Below are 20981 nucleotides of genomic sequence, written 5' to 3'. Positions count from 1 at the left end.
GAGAGTTGACCTTGTCTCTTCTGCAGCCTCTGCCTCAGAACATGGTGACTCGTCTGTGTGAGTCCAAAAAGGTGTGTGGTGCGGCAGACACTCAACTACAGGTAACTCCCCCTTACAACAATATTCAAACAGTTGTGGTTCCCAGCTTTTACTTTAAGGGGATATATTGACACTTATGGATTATGTTCAGGCAATAAACTTTGTCTAAATTTAGAGCCCCCATTTGGCTTGTGTAATGCAAATTATGGTAGCAATTTTGGTAAGATATTGACAGCACAGTGATAAATACCCTCACAACTAAATAATGTTTGTATTGGTTTGTAATGTTTGTAATAATGTTTGTAATATCCACACAAGGTATGGATTTTGGTATTGCTTTAAAGCACAATGGGCAGAAGGGAGCTATAAGAGCTTTGAGTTTCATAGTAATGCAACAGAACATTTCTGGACTTCAGTGGGAGCTTTGTTTTAACAAAGATTAAACTATTATTAATTTTTTTGGACAGATATTTTATTCTGCTTTGGATCAGATATATCATGGAGAACCTCAAAACCGATCAACTACTGATATCTTAAAGGACACACAGCAGAAGTTTTACGGCCTACCTTACATTCCAAATACGGTGGGTGCCTTAATGTCAAAATGCTTTTTGCCGTCACTAAGTTGGTGGTCTGAAGAATTTTTAATTATCAGTTCAATTACAGTCTTTAAATGTAATGAATGTTTGGAAATCTTTGCCTAATCCCTGAAACTTGACCAAAGTGTTTTCTGCTGTGCATCAGAGGGAGAAAAATAACTCCATGCTGAGAAATAGGACTTATTTTTTGGCTTTTCCCTGGCTCTGTGGTTTTATCTCTTACCCAGCACCATTTAAGGGATTAAAGCAATTTTGGAGGCCCTGCTAAAATAACAAAGCAGAGGTATACTTTGAGTGAGCACTCCCTGGGGGAAATATTTTAAAGTCTTTATTTCTGTGGTCCTTTAATGAAAAAGTGAATCCCCCCCCCCCCACCCCCACATGCAGCTGTAGAAGAGGGTTCAAAGCCAGGAGGGAATAGAGAATGTAAAACACAGCCGTCTTTTAGGCAGAAAAAGCCTTCATAAAGCCTATATATAACTATAATTATGTTGGTCATTCGGGATAGATGGCGCTCAATCAGAACTATTTTTCTGCATCTTCAGTTGTGCTAACCAGCCATTGTTGCTTTACCCTTGTTAAAAGTCTTCTCCTTCATCCACGCAGTAACCCACCTCTCAGGGAAGAGTGGTTAGTATTATATACTTCGTCAGGGTAACATTTATTAATTATTTGCAGAAAATTTCTAAATAGGTTTGTAATAATAATACTTGTTATGTATATTCGTTTCTTCCTTTTAACCCCACTGAAAAATCCTACATGTATTGTTTCCGCTCTAAAAGATTAGACATAAGACTTGAAACAGATGTTTATATTCTGCAGAAATAACCTATTTCTGTGATTTTGTTCTTTCTATTCAAGTCCTTGGAGAAAGGCAAGTGAGTCAAAACATTCTAAATTAAACAGAACATTTTAGTGGTTAGATTGTTATAGAGAGACCAATTTGATAAACACTGGGGTGATTGTGACATATGGATTACAGACCAGGGGTATCAGTTCTCAGCTGATTGAGATAATCAGCTGGTGTTGAGTATATTGATGAAAAAGAAAGTCTAACTTTGAAGTACACTCTATCCAGAATGTGGTTTTGCACTTTAGCACACAGAACAAAGGCCTATCAATAGGTTAAAAAGGACAAGAATGTATTTTATCTAATACAGAGGAGAACAGCAAAGGGCTGATCTGACTGCTTGTGCCTGTGTCAGGTGGTCTAATGGTATCTTTCAGAGAGGAAACAGGAGTGAGCTACGACTTTTTCAAAAGTTTAAATTTAACAAATATGGTCAGTGTTTCGTTTAGGCTAACGCTGTTTAAAGACTTTGTGCCACTGGTTGTCGCTCTATGCTTTATAGTCTTTTGCATAATGCAATCTATTTTCCTCTGGATAAGAGCGTCTGCTAAATTACTTTAAACTGTAAAGCTAAAATACATGTTTGGCACACATTTATTACAATTGTTCCTTTAATCATGTTGTGATATGTTTTGTTTTCCCACGCAGGCATGGCAGTTGAGATTTGGCCATCTCATTGGCTATGGAGCAAAGTACTACTCCTATCTCATGTCTCGTGCTGTGGCCTCAATGGTGTGGAAGCAGTGCTTTGTTAAAGATCCTTTGAACAGGTGAATCTACTCTCTGGGCCACGCAGTGTTCCAACTCCTGCCGGCTGTCTCTCAACTTGCTCCTCCAGCGCCTCTAGTACCCAAGCTTCAGACACTGGCTCACTGGGTTTACAATCCATTTTCCAAAACTTAATTGAATTGTATAAAGAATACCTTGATACTATACGTCTCTGAGGTGGTGCAGTATCGAGGTGTGGGTTTGCAGTGTCCTATGGAAGAGGCCATTTACTGTAGCAAAGCAACTTCCATTACTTTCAAGTCTGACATTCAAAATATTACATTAATATGAAAATATGAAATCCACACAAGTTTGGCAGGTTAGTAAAGTTATTCTGTGCCGCCAGCATCCGCATCACATAGCATCTCAGCCCTCCCTATTAAATCGGCTAAGCTCTGACTTCGACTTCACAAAGGATTTGTTAAAAGATTCACCTCAGAGATTTGAGCCATGCAGCATATTTTGGCTCTCCGTCTTTCCCCACTTTTCCTCTTGCATCATTTTCATTCCACATGTGGTTGTTGAACTTCTGTTTCCTGCCATCATACCTATGAGGGGGAGAGCTGATATTTTTCCCAGGGCTCTTCAAGCTTAGGGTGAGTAAGAGGAGCTTCTGGAAGAGAATGCAGGTGTCTGTAATCTTATCTCTCTCCTCTTTCTTCCCCAGGGACATGGGAGAACGCTACCGTAGGGAGATGCTTGCCCATGGGGGAGGGAAAGAACCCATGCTTATGGTGGAAGGTAGGTCATGGTATTGACCTTTGTTTTTATAGTCTCTCAGCACTTTTCTGAGGTTGTTTGGATCCCATTTTAGGGTGATTAATTTTTTTGTGTCCCAGGATGAATGATTACACATTTGACTCGGAAGGAAGCTGTCAGACAATTTTGAACTATATTTCTATTTATTATTAAGAATAAAACCCCTTGTCTGTGGAAATGGGTCAATAATGACTTGTGTAACTAGAAGAAAAAAATTGAGCAGTAGCCCATCTGAGTCCTGTTATAATTGCCTCACTCAGGTATTCACATCTATTGCTGTCATAGTTGGCATTGTCTGCAGTGGCGGCGTCAGAATGGAGGAAGTTTAGCTCTCCAGCACGCTTCACTCTCCTTTGAACGTTATGTTTACATTTGCTCTGTCATACTAGAGAGGCAGTATACAGCCGATCAGGTGGTGGTAGAGGACATGATGATGATACGTTATAGCAAACCCACAGCCTATACATGGTGGCTGTATCCCCCCCGTCCCACTGTGCTACAATTTGTCTTATTTTTAGCATCTACAGTGGGTTTAGAAAGTCACCACCCACTTTAGTTTCTTTATAGCCTGAAATGAAAACACATGCAATTAGACTTTTTCCAGCTTTTTTACATACAGTAACCCAAATATAGAAGACATTTTAGCAAATTAATTAAAATTAAAACTGTATAATTAAATGGTAAAACAATGGAAAAATACTCTATGTGGATGGGTGAACATCCCTGATAATTGCAAGCTTGCTCAGGTATAACCCACCACTTTCAGTGGTCAGTTGTAGTGACTTGGATTAGTTCAGAATAAAAGCAGTTGTTCATAGAGGACTTGACTGCTTAATGCAATTCAAGGCAAATAATAAATAATGGGTGGAAAGGTACTTTCAAAAGATCTACGAGATAAAGTTGTGGAAAGGTACCACTCAGGGAATGGATATAAAAAATCTTTAAAGGCTTTGTCTATCCCTTGATGCACAGTGAAGACCATTATTAAGAAGTGGAAGGCGTAAGGCACCACCCAGACCATGCATAGATCAGGCCGTCCCTCCAAACTGGATTTCCAGGCAAGGTGGAGACTGGTCAGAGAGACAACCAAAGAAGCCAATGGCAACTTTGAAGGAGCTTCAAGCCTTTATGTCAATGTTTGTATGGGACCACAATATCACAAGCGCTCCACAAATCTGGCCTCAATGGGAGGGTGGCAACAAAAAGCCAACATCAAGTCTCTGAGCTTTACCAAAAAGCACATTGTAGATTCTGAGACCATGTGGCGATAGGTGCTGCTGTCAGATGAGGCCCAAAAAATGTTTTGGTCTGAAATCATAACGATATGTCTTGTGAAAACCCAAAATATATTTTCACACAAAGAACACCATGCCTACAGTAAATCACGTTGGTGGCAGCATTCTGTTTTGGGGCGTGTTTCTTTTCAGCAGAGACTGGAGCACTTTTTGGTATAGAAGGGAAAATTGTATTTTCTGTTTTAATTCAAATGTATTATATATATATAATAACATTTTCAGAGTATTTTTAAATGTAATTTTCAATTGTGGGTTACTGTGTGTAAATAAAGCTGGAAAAAGTCAGATTTTACATGTTTTCATTTCAGGCTGTAAGGCAACAAAAGGTGAACATTTTAAAAGTTTGGATCTGCCCAGCTACCTGCAGCCTTCAATCTGACATGTTAAGACATGATAAAAGAAGGTGAAGCAGTATGGGCTTAGAGCAGAGGGAAGCCAGTCTAGAAATATCAGGTGACTACTAGTACTGTAAATCTCCCCCGCAGGGTCTCCCCATTTTTTATTCTGATAGTTGTACCGCTCAGCTTATGAAATTAGGAGGCTGGTGCTTGTTATTAAAGCAGCTCTCCATGTAACTGTTGTTAAGACTTTAGCGATACATTTTTTTTGTCCTCAATGAGGTATAATAGCATTAGGCCAAACTGCTGAAGTGCTTGATCAAGAAGTTTATCATACTGTAGATAACTGTAGGTCCAAATGAGATTGTAGAAATTATAAGAGGTGCTACATTTTATGAGTAGCTACCATTCCTTTAAAGGTCACATTGTTTTTCAGTATATTTAGTTGACAGTTATTTACACTAAATATGTTGACAGTTATTTACAATTGTACAGATGACAATAAATACAGTACCCTCTATAAGTATTGGGACTGTAAAGGATACCATAACAGATATTTGGCTCACAGGTTTTTGTAATTGATCAGGTGTTTTTTGTACCATTAACTGTTCAATCAGAAAAGAGTTGTGAAAGTGTAGTCTTTTGTTCATCCTTGGCTTTTGCCTTTGGTGTCTTCATTTGGTGTCAGTAGTCATAATCCATGACTAAGGAGCTGTTTATGAAAGAAAAACAAGTGATTTGGATGCTAAAAGAAAAGAGGAACTCTATTAGAACCATAGCACAAAGGTTGGGCATAGCCAAATAAACAATTTGGAATGTCCTGAAAAAGAAAGGAACCCCTGGTGTCTTCAACAATTAGCAACAAACAAGTCGGAGCAACAGCATTTGATGACAGAATAATGACCAGAGCTGTTTTAAAACAGATTGGTTATGGACAGATGAGATGAAAAAAAAGAAACTGCTGATGATCAAAACATACTAGCTTATCTATTAAGCATGTTGGAGGTACTGGCATTGACATGCGTGACTGCCTCTGGAATGGTCTCACTCATCTTTATTGATGATGTAATAAATGATGGCCGCAGTATGAATTCAGAAGGGTACAGAAGAATCTTGATCAAGAATGTACCAGAGTTTACGTTTTCTTTCTTTTACAGCAATATGGCCGTTAAAATTACAGAATTCCAGCCAGATAGAACAGCTACAGACTTTTAAATAGCCATATAATAGACTACATTTAAACAGCAATAAAACACAAACGCTATGATTCAACAATAAAAAAATTATAATTAAAAGTCAGCAGAATGACTCTTCAGCTAGGGCTGTTGCAATTATGTAATTTCCTGAACAAAATAATTTTAGCCAGATTGCAGTTATTTCTATAGGCAGCGATCTTGTTGCACAATATTTTGATTCCAAAATCAGGTTTCAAATCTGAATAAGAGAATGTGAGGCCAATGTTAGAAACGTCTCAACAAATACCATCCGAATTATATAATTTTTCATAGGATGTCAGAGCGTTTGACAGCTCGGCGGAAATTTATAGGTGCAGATATACACAGCTCAAAAAAAGTATGGGAACACTTAAATCACACATCGGGTCTCAATGAATGAAATATCTACTACATCAAAATCTTTACTGTACATTGTGTAATTCATTGAGAAAAAAATGACGTAACAACGGTCAATGTAAATCAAAATGACCAACCGATTGAGGGCTAGATTCAAACTCACAACGAAAATCAAAGTAAACAATTGAAATCACTAGCTGTTCCAACTTGCATTAATTTTATCACCGCAACTCATAATTTGACTAATTAGTGTGTATGGCCCCACGTGCCTGTATGCACTCCCGACAACGTCTGGGCATGCTCCTGATGAGATGACGGATGGTGTCCTGGGGGAACTCCTCCCAGACCTGGCTCTGAGCATCAGTGAGCTCCTGGACAGTCTGTGGCGCTACTTGTTGGTGGAGGATGCAACGATACATAACGTCCCAGAGGTTCTCAATTGGAATCAGGTCTAGGGAACAGTCAATGGCATCAATGCCCTTGTCATCCAGGAACTGCCTACACACTGTGGCCACATGAGGCCAGGCACTGTCCGGCTCCAGGAGGAACCCAGGGCCCACTGCACCAGTGTAAGGTCTGATGATAGGTCTGAGGACTTCATCCTGGTACCTCACAGCAGTCAGGGTTCTGTTGGCTAGCATATGGAGGTCTGTGCGACCCTCCAAGGATATTCCTCCCCAGACCATCACTGACCCTCTGCCAAACCGGTCATGCTGGATGATGTTGCAGGCAGCATAACAGTCACCACGGCGTCTCCAGACTCTTTCACTTCTGTCATGTGCGCAGTGTGAACATGCTGTCATTTGTGAAGACAATGGGGCGCCAATGGCGGACCTGCCAATTCTGGTGTTCTCTGGCGAATGCCAATTAAGTTGTGCAGTGCTGAGCTGTGAGCACAGGTTCCACTAGAGGAAGTCAAGCCCTCATGCCACCTTCATGGAGTCTGTTTTTGACAGTTTGGTCAGAAAAATGCATGCCAGTTGCCCGCTTGAGGTCATTTTGTAGCATGAAATGGGGGGATGGGACTCTGAAAGTGCTGTTATTCTAATTTGGTAAAACATATATGTAATGAAACAACCAGAAGTAAAATGTGATGGTCAGTACTTTTGCCTCATATTCCTCTTTTAATCAACTTTTCTTTGCTGTAAATTGACAGCAAAATTAGTGTTTACATTGATGTCCCAATACGTATGGAGGGATCTGCTACACAACCACATGTTTACTATAACGTTTTCTGCATCTAAACTGCCTGATGGCAATAACATTTTAAAACACTAACCAAACCAAGATAACTGAACTCTCATAGATAATATTGTTCTTAGTCTGTTTCCTTGCTGGTCCCTCAAGTGTGGATCCAGGGGTAGAGATTGGGGGTTGGAGTGCCACGGGGCAGGAGGGGGAACCAGAGCGAGACCACAGAAGCACCTCAAAAACCAGGCTGGTCTCTTGATCTGGGTGGCGCTCTGCCCAATGCAGTACATTGACATTTCCCAGGCAGCTGGTGGTGAAAAGCAGCTCAGGATTAAATGGCAGAGGAGAAAGTGAAAGGTGATCAACTGACGGCCCCTGCTTACTGAAGCCCTCTGTTCCTGGAAGCAGGCCACCACAGTGGGGGCTTTCATGAGCCCAGTGTTTCCCATAGTTTCCGCTACTCAGCACAGATCAGGAGGGCATAGGACAATGGAGCAACCTATTTTCTAGGGAAGGTCCAAGGACCCAGACTCTGCTCAGCTTGGCTGTGTTGGCCTTATCAGGTGTGGGTATAATGACGACCCTGTTCTGGAGTTATTAAACCTCCTGAGCTGGTTCTATTGGCTTGGCTTAAGTCTGGCACTTTTGCACTCCTTGGTAAAGAGGAGCAAAAAAGGCAATGATTTTGAGGGACTTCACAGTGAAACTGGTGAATCCTGTCATGTTTTCTACCCTTGGTTATAAGGGGTTCGAAAGTGTTGAAAACCGGTTGTATTTGTTCTGGTTCATTATTGTTGTTGTTATTATTATTATATAATAGGGTGTGGCCTTAACCAAACTTGCATGATGGTTAAGGCCACACCCTGTCATGCGAGGCATGCCAATTGGCATCATCGTGGCTCTATTACAAGTCATTACAGGGATAGTTCATGTTTGGGTGAAAACATAGATTCATGTTTGGGTGAAATGTTCACCCTGATTTGTTCATGAAGGCCCATGGAGTCATTTTTCACAAAAAGGCATTATTCACCTCTGTCCCAGCCTGGAATTGGCATTATTAGCATCATCCAATTAATGAATTGAAACTGTGTGCTTATAAATACTATTTCAAGAAAGTCTTTATAAATTTCAAAAACCGTTATAGAGGCGATGAAGATACTTTGCCTCCAGGTTAGAGACGAAATACAATTGTTGACATGTTTCAGAGTTGAGCAGAATTAGATATGCTATGATGTTAGTGTAGATAACGAATGTCTTGTTTTCAAGATCCTAAATGGCTTGAGTCCCCCTCCACATAGTACTTTTGTTAAACAGAAAACCCAAACCCATGGCAGCAGATCCGCAAGGTCTGCCATGAGAGGTGTTTGTATAGTACCATTAAGGAACAATGCCTTTAGTCAATCTGCTTTCTCTGTTATATCGTCCCAATTCTGGAACACACCACCACCTACAGTACCGCACCTTCACAACAAACCTGAAGACATGGCTAAAGGCCAATCAAACGTGTAAACACAATCCTTAGCTGTGTATTGCTGCTTTCCATGTTGTCAGTAGCTTAAGAGGTGTGTAAATATTTGTTTTTATGTATTTTGTTGCTCTGTCTGAGTGCTACGTTTTGTTTGTCCTATGTTGGTCTGCATATGCTCATTGCTAGTCTGTATTGTTATTGTAATTGTTTTTAATAACCAGCCCAGGGACTGTTGTTGAAAATTAGCCGGCTGGCTCAAAGCGGCACTTTTACTGAAACGTTGATTAATGTGCACTGTCCACGTAAAAATACAAATAATGAAAACCCCCTTTTCTCTGTTTAACTCTGTTTGTTCAAAGCATGGTACTACTAGTATAGCAGTGGTGAGCACCAATATCGATAATTCTATATAAAATAAACATTGCTGGTTCTATTCTGTGAGCCAACAAGGTGAAAACCCTGTAATTATGTTACTAGGCAAGACAATTAACCCTAATTGCTCTCAGGTCGTGGCTGTAAAGAAGAATTTGGACATTGTTCCGCTTGTCTTGTTCTTCACCAAGGTGGCAAACCTCTTTCATCAATTTATATTTCTTCAACTTATATGTCTTACGGTCCTCTCATATATGTCAAGTTACAAAACATAAAACTGAAAATAAATACAGTGTAGACGTTGTTAATGTTGTGAATAACTATTGTGTTTGCTAATCCAAGTTCATCATTTTAAAAGGTTAACTGATCAAAAAGAAAGCCCCTTTGCAATTAATTTAGCACAGCTGAAAACTGTTGAGCTGTTTAAAGAACCAAAAAAACTGTCCTTCTTTAGTCTAGTTTAGTATCTGGAGCATCAGCAATTGTGGGTTTCGATTGCAGGCTCAAAGTGCCTTTTTACACTGCAATAAAGGCATTTTTAGCCCCAGGCTAAGACTGGCCCTGGGCTAGCTTAGCCTGTGTTCACACAAGAGTTTGTTAACCCTGGGCTAAGGGTATGTACATTAAGTGAAAGGGCAGGTTTTGTAATTGGACAATATACGTTCTATGGTTTTATTCTTGACCCCATTTCACACTGGTTATTTTGGCACCATGTTTCTGGGGCTAGCCCTGAAAAGTCTGTGCTAACCCTGCTCCAGCTAGCCCTAGGCTAAGGGTGGTGCTAGTCCTCTTCAAAATATGCAAGTGTGAACATTTGCTTAGCCCTGGGCTTAGGAGGCCCTTAGGTGCAGTGTGAACACGCCTAAAATGGCCAGAAACAAAGATATTTTCCTGAGAGTTGTAAGTCTATGCTTTTTCTGAGAAAGGAACCCTATTCTAGGTGAGAAACTGAACAGTTTCCAAGAAACTGAAGATCTCGTTCATAATACTGTGTACTACTCCAGAACAGTGCAAAGTGTCTCTAACCAGAGTAGAAGGAGGAGTGGGAGGCCCCAGTGCACAACTGAGCAAGAGGACAAAAACATTGGAGTGTCTAGTTTGAGAAACAGATGCTTCTCAGGTCCTCAACTGTTGGCTTTGTGAAATAGTACCTCCAAAACACCAGTCTTAACTTCAACAGTGATGAGGTGACTCTAGGATGCTGGCCTTCTAGGTGGAGTTGCAAAGAAAATGCAGTATTTCAGACTGGCCAATTAAAAGAAAATATGTTTGTTGCTGTAAGTTTGTTGCTCCATTGTTCTACCTCTGCTTTTAAAGAAAGTGTATTTACTGGGTAAAGTATTTCTGGGTTATGCAAATAGAAATCCTGTTCATGCAACTGATAGGGCTTGTTCAACATTCTCCCTAGACCGTTGTGTCATCCTACAAAGAGTAACATTTGATATTCCTTCCCATATGACTTTAAGAATAGCTCTGTACATTGCAAAATGTTCCCTTAGGCTTAGAGGTGAAATTTCAGGAAACGTAATCCCCATTGTCTTGCAATCACCAAAAAATGAATTGTGATCCTCTTTGTGGTAATCCAGTATGCATTTAGAGTCCCCTTCAAAAACTCTAAGGGGGATTTTGTTTTTGCATTTAAATATACTGAGTCTATTGTCAAAGATCTCATTTTGATAATGAAGACATTGCATTAGATGGTTACAATGTGTTTAGAGCAGATATGCTGGGTATGGATTGAGGTGTTGGCATTTTTTCAAAATCTAATATGTCAGTCTTCCTATTAAGGTCGGTCTCCATTTCTATGCACTTTGAATTACTAGCCTTAAGCCTTAAATTAATCTATCATGTATCCTTCCTCCTCGAAGATATGTACGCGTAACCACCGAACTGTTATTTTTGGCTTATTTTTGTCATCTGAAATGATTATACTTTGTGATTTTAACTTGGATTGGGCAATATGTTATTGACTCATTTAAACTTAACCCAGGAGATCACTAAGCCAATGCAGCCTGATTTAAAGGAGCCTACGAAGTTTACACAAATTGATTACATGACCATTACGCTATTGCTTGTATCAGAAATGTCTGAACTCAGATAGTCAAACCCTGCATTGTTACCAAATGTTTTAGTTTTTATGAACAGAATTTCTGATGACTTGGCCAAAGTTACTTTTACTTTGTTTCTGAGATACCAGAAGCTGAGGTAGTACTACAATAATTCACTGGTGTTCCCACCTCCATTACTGATAGGCATGCTCCATATAAAATAATAAGTACAACATTTATCCAATCCTGGTTCATTTCGGACATCTGATGATATTCAGAAAAGAAATGTGGCATGGAAGCTGAAGCTAGAAAAACTGTTTACATTTTTGACTAGCATTATTTTAAACAATTACGAAACTTGTGTATACAACTTGTTTATAGTGAAGATGTTTGCTGTCAGTTTGCAGAAAAATAGGTTCTTGATGCATCACTTGTTTTGGACCCTAAGAAAACCAGGTCTGCTGGTTACTGCTCTCTCATCACTGGAGCTGTAATGCATATTGTAAAAGGATCAGTGTAGTTGCCTCCTTGACACAAGTCAACACGGTAAGGTTTACTTTCTATTCTTTTATCTTGTGATAATCTAAGGTCATTCAAAGGTGTACAACTGAAAAAAAGGAAAAGTAGACCAATAACAACAAGACCGAACTAAACAAAGGAGCTGAACAAAGGCTTGGCTGTTTCTATTCACTGTGAGAGGACTTAAGGACTGTGCAAAGCCAACAATCTTTCCTTGGTTTTCACTTAGCCTGGTAGCCTGCCGGGTGTCCCGTCTTAAGTGTGGTTGCACACCTGCAATTTATATGAGATGGGAAGAGACATAATTAGGCATACAGATGTCCATAGTTGAGTCTGAGTTCCCGTTACTCAAACACCGGGCTGGGCTGCTGCTGATTCCTAAGCTCCACCCACATTTGGAAACACTACAATATATTTATTTTATCTAACATTAATTTCTGGGGTTATTGGAAAATAATGGAAAAATGTGCTGCCACTACATAATCATGGGAACACTAATGACCTTGACAATTATGGTCCCGTTTGTGAATTGTCTTAATGTGATAAAATCATTTCAGCTTTTCTTTTTCTGCATTCTTTTTATCTGAGAATTGAATTCTGAACATATTCTGGTTTTAGGCCTGGGGACAGTACTGCTACAGCAACTCCATTGGTCGTATATGGTATTGCTAAAACTTTGGTGGAGAAATCATGTTGTATTGACATATTTATTAACCTGTCAAAGGCTAATGATACAGTGTCTCACTCCATTTGCTAAAGAAACTGATGTCTTTGGGCATGGTCTAAGACATTTGCTTATGATTTATAATTAGAACTCAGGCTGCTGTAACTCACAGGGCCACAAAATAGTTCCCCAGCATTCAATTTCAGGTCCTATACTTTTAACTCTTTATATTAATGATGTCTGTAACTCAGTCAGAAACGAATTTGTATGCTGATGACATTGTACTAAAAGTGGCTGATCCCACTCTTGCCGAAGCATTTGAACACTCAGTCAGATTTCCAGTAACTACAAAATTCCTTAAGTTAGTCTAAATGCAAATAAAAGTATATCCTACCCTCTGCAACCTAAAATCTAGGTTTGGATGATTTCATAATGACTAATATGAATGAAACCACGTAAAAATACCTTGGAATTTGGTTAGATGTGAATCTGTCTTTTAAAACGCACATTTCTCTTATATTTCTTTTATAGATTTTTATATTGCTATAATACAGGACTCTGTATAAAAGAGACCTTTGCCTTAGCTTGATTTCCCTGTATAAAGGTTAAAGAAATTGGAAATGTAGCAGTGCCTCTACATCAATTACAGTTGTGCTCAAACGTTTGCATACCCTTCAAGAATTGGTAATATATGTACCATTTGTAAACAAAACATGAGTGAGCAGGCAAAACACATCTTTTATTTCTTATGGCATTCACATTCAATTGTAGGTCATAACAGAATGGCACAATCATAAAACAACAAAGAAAAAAATTAACAGACCCCTGTTCAAAAGTCTGCATACCCTTAGTCCTTAATACTGTGTATTGCCTCCTTTAGCATCAATGACAGTGATGTAAACTTTTGATCAGGGCCATTTGTGTGATTTCATTGTGCATTGGTGCTTTTTCTGGAGATTGTTTTGTTTACATTTCATTGCTATCTAATTTGAAATTGGCAATTGCTTTTTTTTTTTTTTTGCTTTTGGTTTCTTTATGGGTAACTTGGAAAGTGATTTGAAGGTACATTTTTATGTACGCACACACTGTGACCAATAACTGCTGTGCTAGGAAATTAGCTGAAAGACCACAAGTTGCAGCGCTGTTTTGCCTAGAAAGCAACATACGCACAGAAATAAATAGATTTGACTTTTGGCATATTGCTCTAAAATAAGTTGAGTTAACTTGATTAATCGTCTAGCTCTATTTCAGTGTGAAAAATAATGATTTACACCTATAGTTTCACTTGCCCAGACAGCTTGATCATATGTATTGCTCTAGCATACCTACATTTGATTATGTTTGGAGCTTCACACACCTTTTTGTGATGGATAGGTTCTCTCTATTCTCTGGATTAAGATCATGTGACATAAGATGTTTAGTCTTACCAGATTTCTGACTGTTGTTATAGCTATCAGGTTATCTCAACATTCCTCTGAAACTTTCCCAGAGATCTGAGACTGAGCCTCTCTCCTATTATCTCTGTTCTCCCTCAGAGGCTTTTTGTAGAACAGGTGGCGACACTGATCTGTACGTTTTGTGAGAAGCTGCCCTTCCCTGCTGGCAGCTCCCTCTAACTAAAACGCTACAGAGGCAGTCTTTTCATTGTGACTCGGGTCATGCAGATTTGTTGCCATGCTTATTTAACACACTTACCTTGCGCCAGCCCAGTACAAATAATTTGTGCCTAGCAGTCAGGAAATTGCTGTCATTAGAGAAAGTGCTAGTGATGCTGCAGACAGCCTTGTGGATTAAGGGTCAGTAACTGCAGACAGATCTGGTTGTGGTGCTTAGATGGGTTATAGAGATCATGAAAATCCATTTACATTACTTGGTGCAAGTAAACAGAAAACCAACATGCAAAGTGTTTGTCCCATGTTTCATGGGTTGAAATAAAAGGTCCCTCACATTTTACTTAAACACAAAGGTTTTGAACAGTTTTTTTAACAACCCTGATAGTGAGCATTTCGCCCTTGCCAGGATCCATCCACCTGAAAAGTATGTTTGTTTTTTCAGGTAGCTGATTAAACAGCATGATCATTACGTATGTGCACTTTGTGCTGAGGACAATAAAAGGCACTACATCCCACAGACCTAAACCGCAGACCACATGCATCGACACCAGGCCAACTGGATAGGTGATGAAACTGTGGGTTTGCAAAAATGTCTGATGGTCAGTTGAGGCTTGACCACTCATTGGCAAATCAGAAACTGGCTAAATTATTTGGTCTGTAGAAGTCACAAGGTTTACATCCTTTCATCTATTGCATTGGAACAATAATTCCAATGTTAGTGTGTGGTTCTGTTTTGATTTCCTTTGTTCTGGAATAAAGCCTGTCCTTTTTGTTCTGATTATTTTCACCTGTTTGTTGTTAACCCTTGTTAGCACCTACTTAGTTTGCCCAGTTCTATCAGCCCTTTGTCCAGTTACTGTGTCTTGCCTGCCAGTCTCTGTGTTTCTGCCTGCCTGCCTTGTTCAGGTTATTTTTCAGTTTTTTTATTTTTCCCCCCACAAAGATTTCAGTTGGTTTTTCAATTGAATTGTTCACGTTATAGGTCACATTAAAGGTGGAAAAAGTTCTGACATGATTTATCTGTCTCATTCTTTTACATCACAAGAACCTGGCATTTTAACAGGGACGTGTAGACTTTTTATATCCACTGTATGTTCCCCCTTTAGTCTGGCATACCACCATTTTGCAGCCTAATATATTTATCCTGGGTTGTGGGTCCCGTTGCCTACTGCAGATAGCTTTGCTGTGGTCTGCACTGTCCATGATTGTTTTTGGTTAGATTGCGGGTCTGGGTGAGGTGGGTATGTGTGGGGGTGTAGGTTTGCACACATTGAAAAACTGTGTTTAAATTATGCTATTATAGATGGTTTTCAGATAATGTCTGCTTGCTCATGGCTGATTTACTCCCAAAAACAAACAAACACACAAAACACATCATGACAAGGTCAGAAGACCTATCCAAGGAACTCAGAGGAAAGATTATTGATGCCCATGAGTCTGGGAGGGGTTACAAAGCCATTTCCAAGCAATCGGAAGTACGTCATTTCACTATCTAATGGGTAATCTATAAAGAGAGAAAGTCTCAGACACGGGTCTTTGCGACTCCTTTCCTCACTGTGCCAGTGCCCCAAGTGCAATGTTAACCATCCCAAACTGAACTTGAACCATCCAAAAATGTAAATACTTTTCCATATATCTTCTTTGAATTGACAGGGCAATCTGCAGTCTGTCTTGAGACATTGACAGTGGCTGTGGTGGTGGCAGCACCTCTGCCTCTTCCACTCTCACAAATTGCAGAATTCTGGCGATCACCATTCTTGTTGCTCTGATGTTTTCCAAGCTTGTGGAATAGGCCCGAAATGCTAGTATGCATCGAATTATTGCCCCATTGTCAGCACAAGTCGGACAATGAAAGAAAACGGCCATATTAAGTTATTTCAGCCAAACGGGGCAACACCAGCTATTGAAACAAGGTGTATATTTCTTCTGCAAATCACAATGATATTTCTGATGATTTTTATGAATAAATGATTGTGAAGTATAATTAGGTTATGTTAACCTGTCAGTAGTTTTGAAGTGACAATTACTTGTACAAACATGTAAAAAGGAAAAAAAAGAGAGACTTTTGGGAGTGTGCTTACTTTTTCAAATGACATTATGATGGGGTTTTTACACACTTTCAAAACAAAAACTATAGGTTAAAATAATGTAGGCCTTCAATGATACTGATAACATGGCAATAACAATTAACTTTTTATTTTCTCAAACTTCGAGAATTAACTAGGTTACTTGGTGAATGCATTGGTCAGACCAAAGACAGATGAAAATGTACCAAAAATACAGGTTATCCAGTCAACCACAACATTCACAAGCAAAAGATCAAAAACAATCTAGTTTTTAATAGGTTCCTATCATATGAGCGCTTGTAAACCACCTCCCTGAAGCAGGTTTAGAATTACCTAGGTGCAGAATCCTTGTGGCTGTGCTGTGGTTGGGACCCCTGTCAATCAAAGGGAGGTCAGCAAGGGAAAAGCCTATCCCCCAAAAGCCCAGGGGCAAGATTGTGGTGCTTCTGACTAGTGAATAAAAGGAAAGATTATCCCTGGTTTGTTTTTCATGCAGTGCCCTAGTGTGGGAACCAGCTCACCTGCTCCGACAGTTTAAAGGAACTTCTCAAAGATTGACTCTGTTGTGTGTATTGGTGTTATGGTTTGTTCCTGAATTTGCCGGATGGAAGGGGAGGGAAGAGTGCCTATTTACATTGGCAACAACACAAGGGAAATTAACTGACTTCAAAGCGATAATGTACTCTGTGCATGAGCTATCAGACAATCACTCTCATAACACACATATTCCCAGAGGTTCTTTGAATAGCCAGTCAGCGATATACTGGAGCATTATTAGCTCTACAACAGGCTAGATAGGCGATTAAATGGGCCATTTTAACTAAACTGACATTTGACCCACACAATGTAATTTATCAAAAGTTTATTTTGGAAAACTGCAGTTATGATCTGTGCTCACTGTTCCCTCAAATTATTCAAACTCCATCACTTGTTCCACATTTTGTTGTGTTATGAACTTAATTCATAAAAATTCCATCAATCTACACACTATCTCAATGGCAAAGCATAAATGTTTTTAAATTTGTACCAGTTTATTGAAAATCCAAATTGATATCTCATGTAAATAATTATTCAGACCCTTTGAGTACTTTCGAGAAGCACCTTTGTAATCAATCAGTTTATAACATGAGCATTCTACTCATCAAAATGTCATCTTTTCGAGTTTGCAATATTGAAACAACAAATGAAAGCTTTTGTGTGTTGATTCTGAGGAAATATTTAAAGGCAATAGATTTATCCTGCATTTTACTGAATTGGATGCATGCTCAGACTACAAGCCATATGCAACATTTTTACAGATTTGCTTTTCTGCTATGACTTAAGTGTTCTTAGAAATGTTATTTAACAGTGATACAAATCATGGTCTGCTTAATCCCTGTCTATATTTGTGACACAGGGATGCTGCAGAGACGGCCCTCCATTGATGACTTTGTGGAAGCCCTGGTGTCTGACCTGAACCCAGACTTTGAGACCTTCATCATGGACTCTACAAGCTAATTAACTGGTTCTTCAACTCTTCAGTAAATTTTCTGCCAAGAATTAAATTATATTGCTGTGGCATGGACTTGTGTGATCAGAAGATGCAAATAATCCTCCTTTCAATGTAGCTAAAAAATAACACTGTAAAGAAATGCTAATTTTTGTAAATGTTTTAGTGTTCATTTATTTGGGTCAACCACACATCTATGTGATACATGAAGTGTTTAGATCTGTGCATATACTGCATGTAACATGCGGCCTTTTGGCTCTCATTTTGTTCACGGCCTATTGATGATGCTATAGAGTCAAATCAGTCTCAAACCTTGCACACAGAAACCACTCTGAGGAAAGCAATTATAGTTGCTTTGTTTTTGTATTATAGAAAACTGCATTGAGAAAGCAAAGACTGGATTGTGTGGAAAAATGTCTGCATCTTCTGAATTCACCCACACTTGGCTCGCTAACAATGCTGTAAATTGGTTATACAGTAGCTTCCCAATATATATTCAGTCCCCTTAACTTTCTCCACATTTTGTTTTGTAATATACAATTTATAATTGATTACAATATTATTTGTGCCACCAATCTACACATAACACCCCATAATGTTTATAACTTTTGGCAAAATGGTAATTACAAAACATCAGCAAGCCAGGGGTTCTAATCAAGGAAGTTGCTCACAATTTCAGAATTATTAAAGGCATGAATGCAGAGTACTGTGTGGAACAGGACACTGATTGTATTCAAATAGCTAACCTGTGTATCCATCAGAGTCTGTCTGGAACTTATCCTTTAAACCATGCCTTTCTTTCCATAAATTCTACAGTTAGTCTGGGCAGACTGGACGTAAATTTATTTCTTAGCTAGAATGTGGGAGACAACGGCATAGCTATCGGGGAGAAGGGGATGTGGCTGCACCAGGGCCTGCGGTGCGTGGGGGGCTGTGCTTGGCCTCTATAAATATTTGTGTATTTTTATTTCATATTGTGTTTTTCTTTGTGGATCTCACAATCAGACGTTGGCTGTGTGTTTAATCTAGAATTACCTAGGTATTACCAGGATCGGCTTTACATTAAAGTGACCAGATGTCTGAAATGAAAACTTGGGACATTTCCAGTTTGGCGGTTTCCAGTATCTGATGTTATCTATGAAATAAAAAAGAGGGGCAATTCCGGTTTAGTTTAGTCTAACAGACACATTGTGATAGACAGAGAGAACAACCATATTACAGAAACACCACAATCTGAACAACCATTCAGTGGTTTTGGTTGTCTGGGCAGAATAAGAGCAGAAGAGAACATGAGCAAAATTGAAAAACAGAGACCATAGACTTTTTATTCTACTACAATCTTTCCTCTTTTCTTCACTCAACTTTCTTCATTTCCTTCTCTTTACTTTTCCACCTCATCTTCTACAATCTCCTCGCTTCACTCTTTGTACTCCCTTCATTTTCCCTTCTCACTCTCTTCCTTTCCAATCTTTAATAATAAATAGTACATTATCAAATACTGTTGTTAACAGATTCCCATTGCATGCCTCATTTTTGTATTTTATCTCAAAAACATTGTAATCATGTCTTTACCTTTCCTCCTCAATCTCCTTCCTATCTAGTCTTCCTCTATTATTCCTCTCCACTCTAACAGAAAGTATTATGTTAATGTTATCCATGAAGATTTCTTAATATATTTTCACAATACTTATGTCAAATCATTAAAATTGTAATCTACAAATATTCTCAGTTAATTGTGCATTCATTTAATATGATCATATTTTCAAAATAGCCCGTCCACGGCATGTGCTATATGTGTACGTTTTTTAACCTAGACATTAGCTAGCTTACCTCTACATAGCTTATTCTAGCTAACGTTAGCTATTTTAAACTTTTTATAGAGCAGATCATCTATATATTTAATAATAATAAATTATGACATTGTAGCATAACTAGTTTTAGTATTTAAAATGATTGAAACCTTGACACTTGCTAGTTTCTGGCCTAGTTTCTCCACACCAGTTTCCTATAAAAACAAGCGTGAGCAAGTATTTAGCAGAAGTGTGAATGAAGCTACTATAGCGAGCAGCAACCTCTTGGCCAAAAAGAAGCACAGCGCGATTGAAACGTTAACCGTTAGGCTCTGGTACCCGGTCTTCTTTGCCACGTAAAATGTAACTTTGCGGTCTCTTTTTAACGCACAGCTAAAAACTTTTCGTCCCGGGGGTAGGGGGTGGAATTCTACCGAGGCGGAAAAGTCGGCAATGCCGGAAAATAGAAACATGTTCTGGAGAAAAATAGAAGCTAATCCCTGTCAGCTAACTTATATCGGTTGGGGACTATATGAACGATACATTCAACATGGGCTTGTACATACGACGACCTACCACACCTTGATAATGCAGAATAATATATAAAAGATGATGGCAATAACAGACACAAATAAGCTAGCCGGCTAACCCTGTTGCCCCAAAGCTAACTAGCTAAAGCCGATAGCAGCCACCTGTGGTGCGTTAGTTAGTTGAATGGACCGGGTCCACATGACCAACAAGTGACATGGTGACACTGCTAATTTGCTGAAACGCTATGTTTTTTTTTTTTGTCCACCAGCTCGCGTTTTACTTTAGTAAAGTTTTTTCTTTTCTTTTTGTGTTTCTATGAGGAATGATAGGGGAGGTTAAAGACTGAGAAGGAAGGAGGGACTCAGGTGTTGTGAATCAGAGATTTGAGGGATTTCTGCTAAATTTACACAGCTTGATCCAGACTGGCAACTAAATCAAGTATTACCGGCTAGTGCATCTGTTTTAACAGATTCAGCCTGTAATTATCGGGGGCTGCAGCTGCTCCCCATACAATGTCTTTACTTGCCTAGCACTGATATCAGACCTGGGGCATCATCCAACGAGGTGGGACAGACTTCACGGTTGCTTAAGGTGTGAACATACAATCAAAGTAAGCTGGGCTGTGTATTACAGAGTCCTAAATATAAAGCAACTAATAGAAACTTTTATGCTCTCAAGATATCTCTCTTATTCTATTAATCTCTGAAACACAAGTGAGATCTTGTTTAAGTTGGTTAGATGTGATTAAGTCTTCGGTTTTCATGCAGAATCTGCCTAGGGACTTATTTTGGATTAAACAAAAAGTAATAGTAACTTTGTAACAAACCGATTCTTCAACCAGAGACAGAGCATCTACTTTAACATGTTCAGGTCATCATAACTTAATCATCTTTAATACTTTTATCACCTATAACTGTAAATATGCTTCTACTAAAACCTTTTTGGAAACTATAAATACTTTCGATCATTGCGATCTTGATAACCAATTTCAATCCTACTTTTCAGAAGTAC

The 20981-nt window shown here is 39.0% G+C and overlaps 1 protein-coding gene across 1 annotated transcript in view; it reads left to right on the top strand.

Annotated features, from left to right (window-relative positions):
- mipepa (mitochondrial intermediate peptidase a) overlaps positions 1-19371 on the top strand; it is a 32765-nt gene extending 13394 nt beyond the window's left edge. The window contains exons 15-19 of the mRNA XM_010885646.4: positions 27-101; positions 507-623; positions 2137-2258; positions 2924-2997; positions 17557-19371. Of these exons, the coding sequence (XP_010883948.1) occupies positions 27-101; positions 507-623; positions 2137-2258; positions 2924-2997; positions 17557-17657 (489 nt within the window). The 3' untranslated portion in view covers positions 17658-19371. The remainder of the gene's footprint in view (positions 1-26; positions 102-506; positions 624-2136; positions 2259-2923; positions 2998-17556) is intronic.
- The last annotated feature ends 1610 nt before the right edge of the window (positions 19372-20981 follow it).

Source organism: Esox lucius, chromosome 1 (genome assembly GCF_011004845.1).
Source record: "Esox lucius isolate fEsoLuc1 chromosome 1, fEsoLuc1.pri, whole genome shotgun sequence".
NCBI classification, from domain to species: domain Eukaryota; kingdom Metazoa; phylum Chordata; class Actinopteri; order Esociformes; family Esocidae; genus Esox; species Esox lucius.
This window is presented reverse-complemented; position numbering and strand designations above follow the sequence as displayed.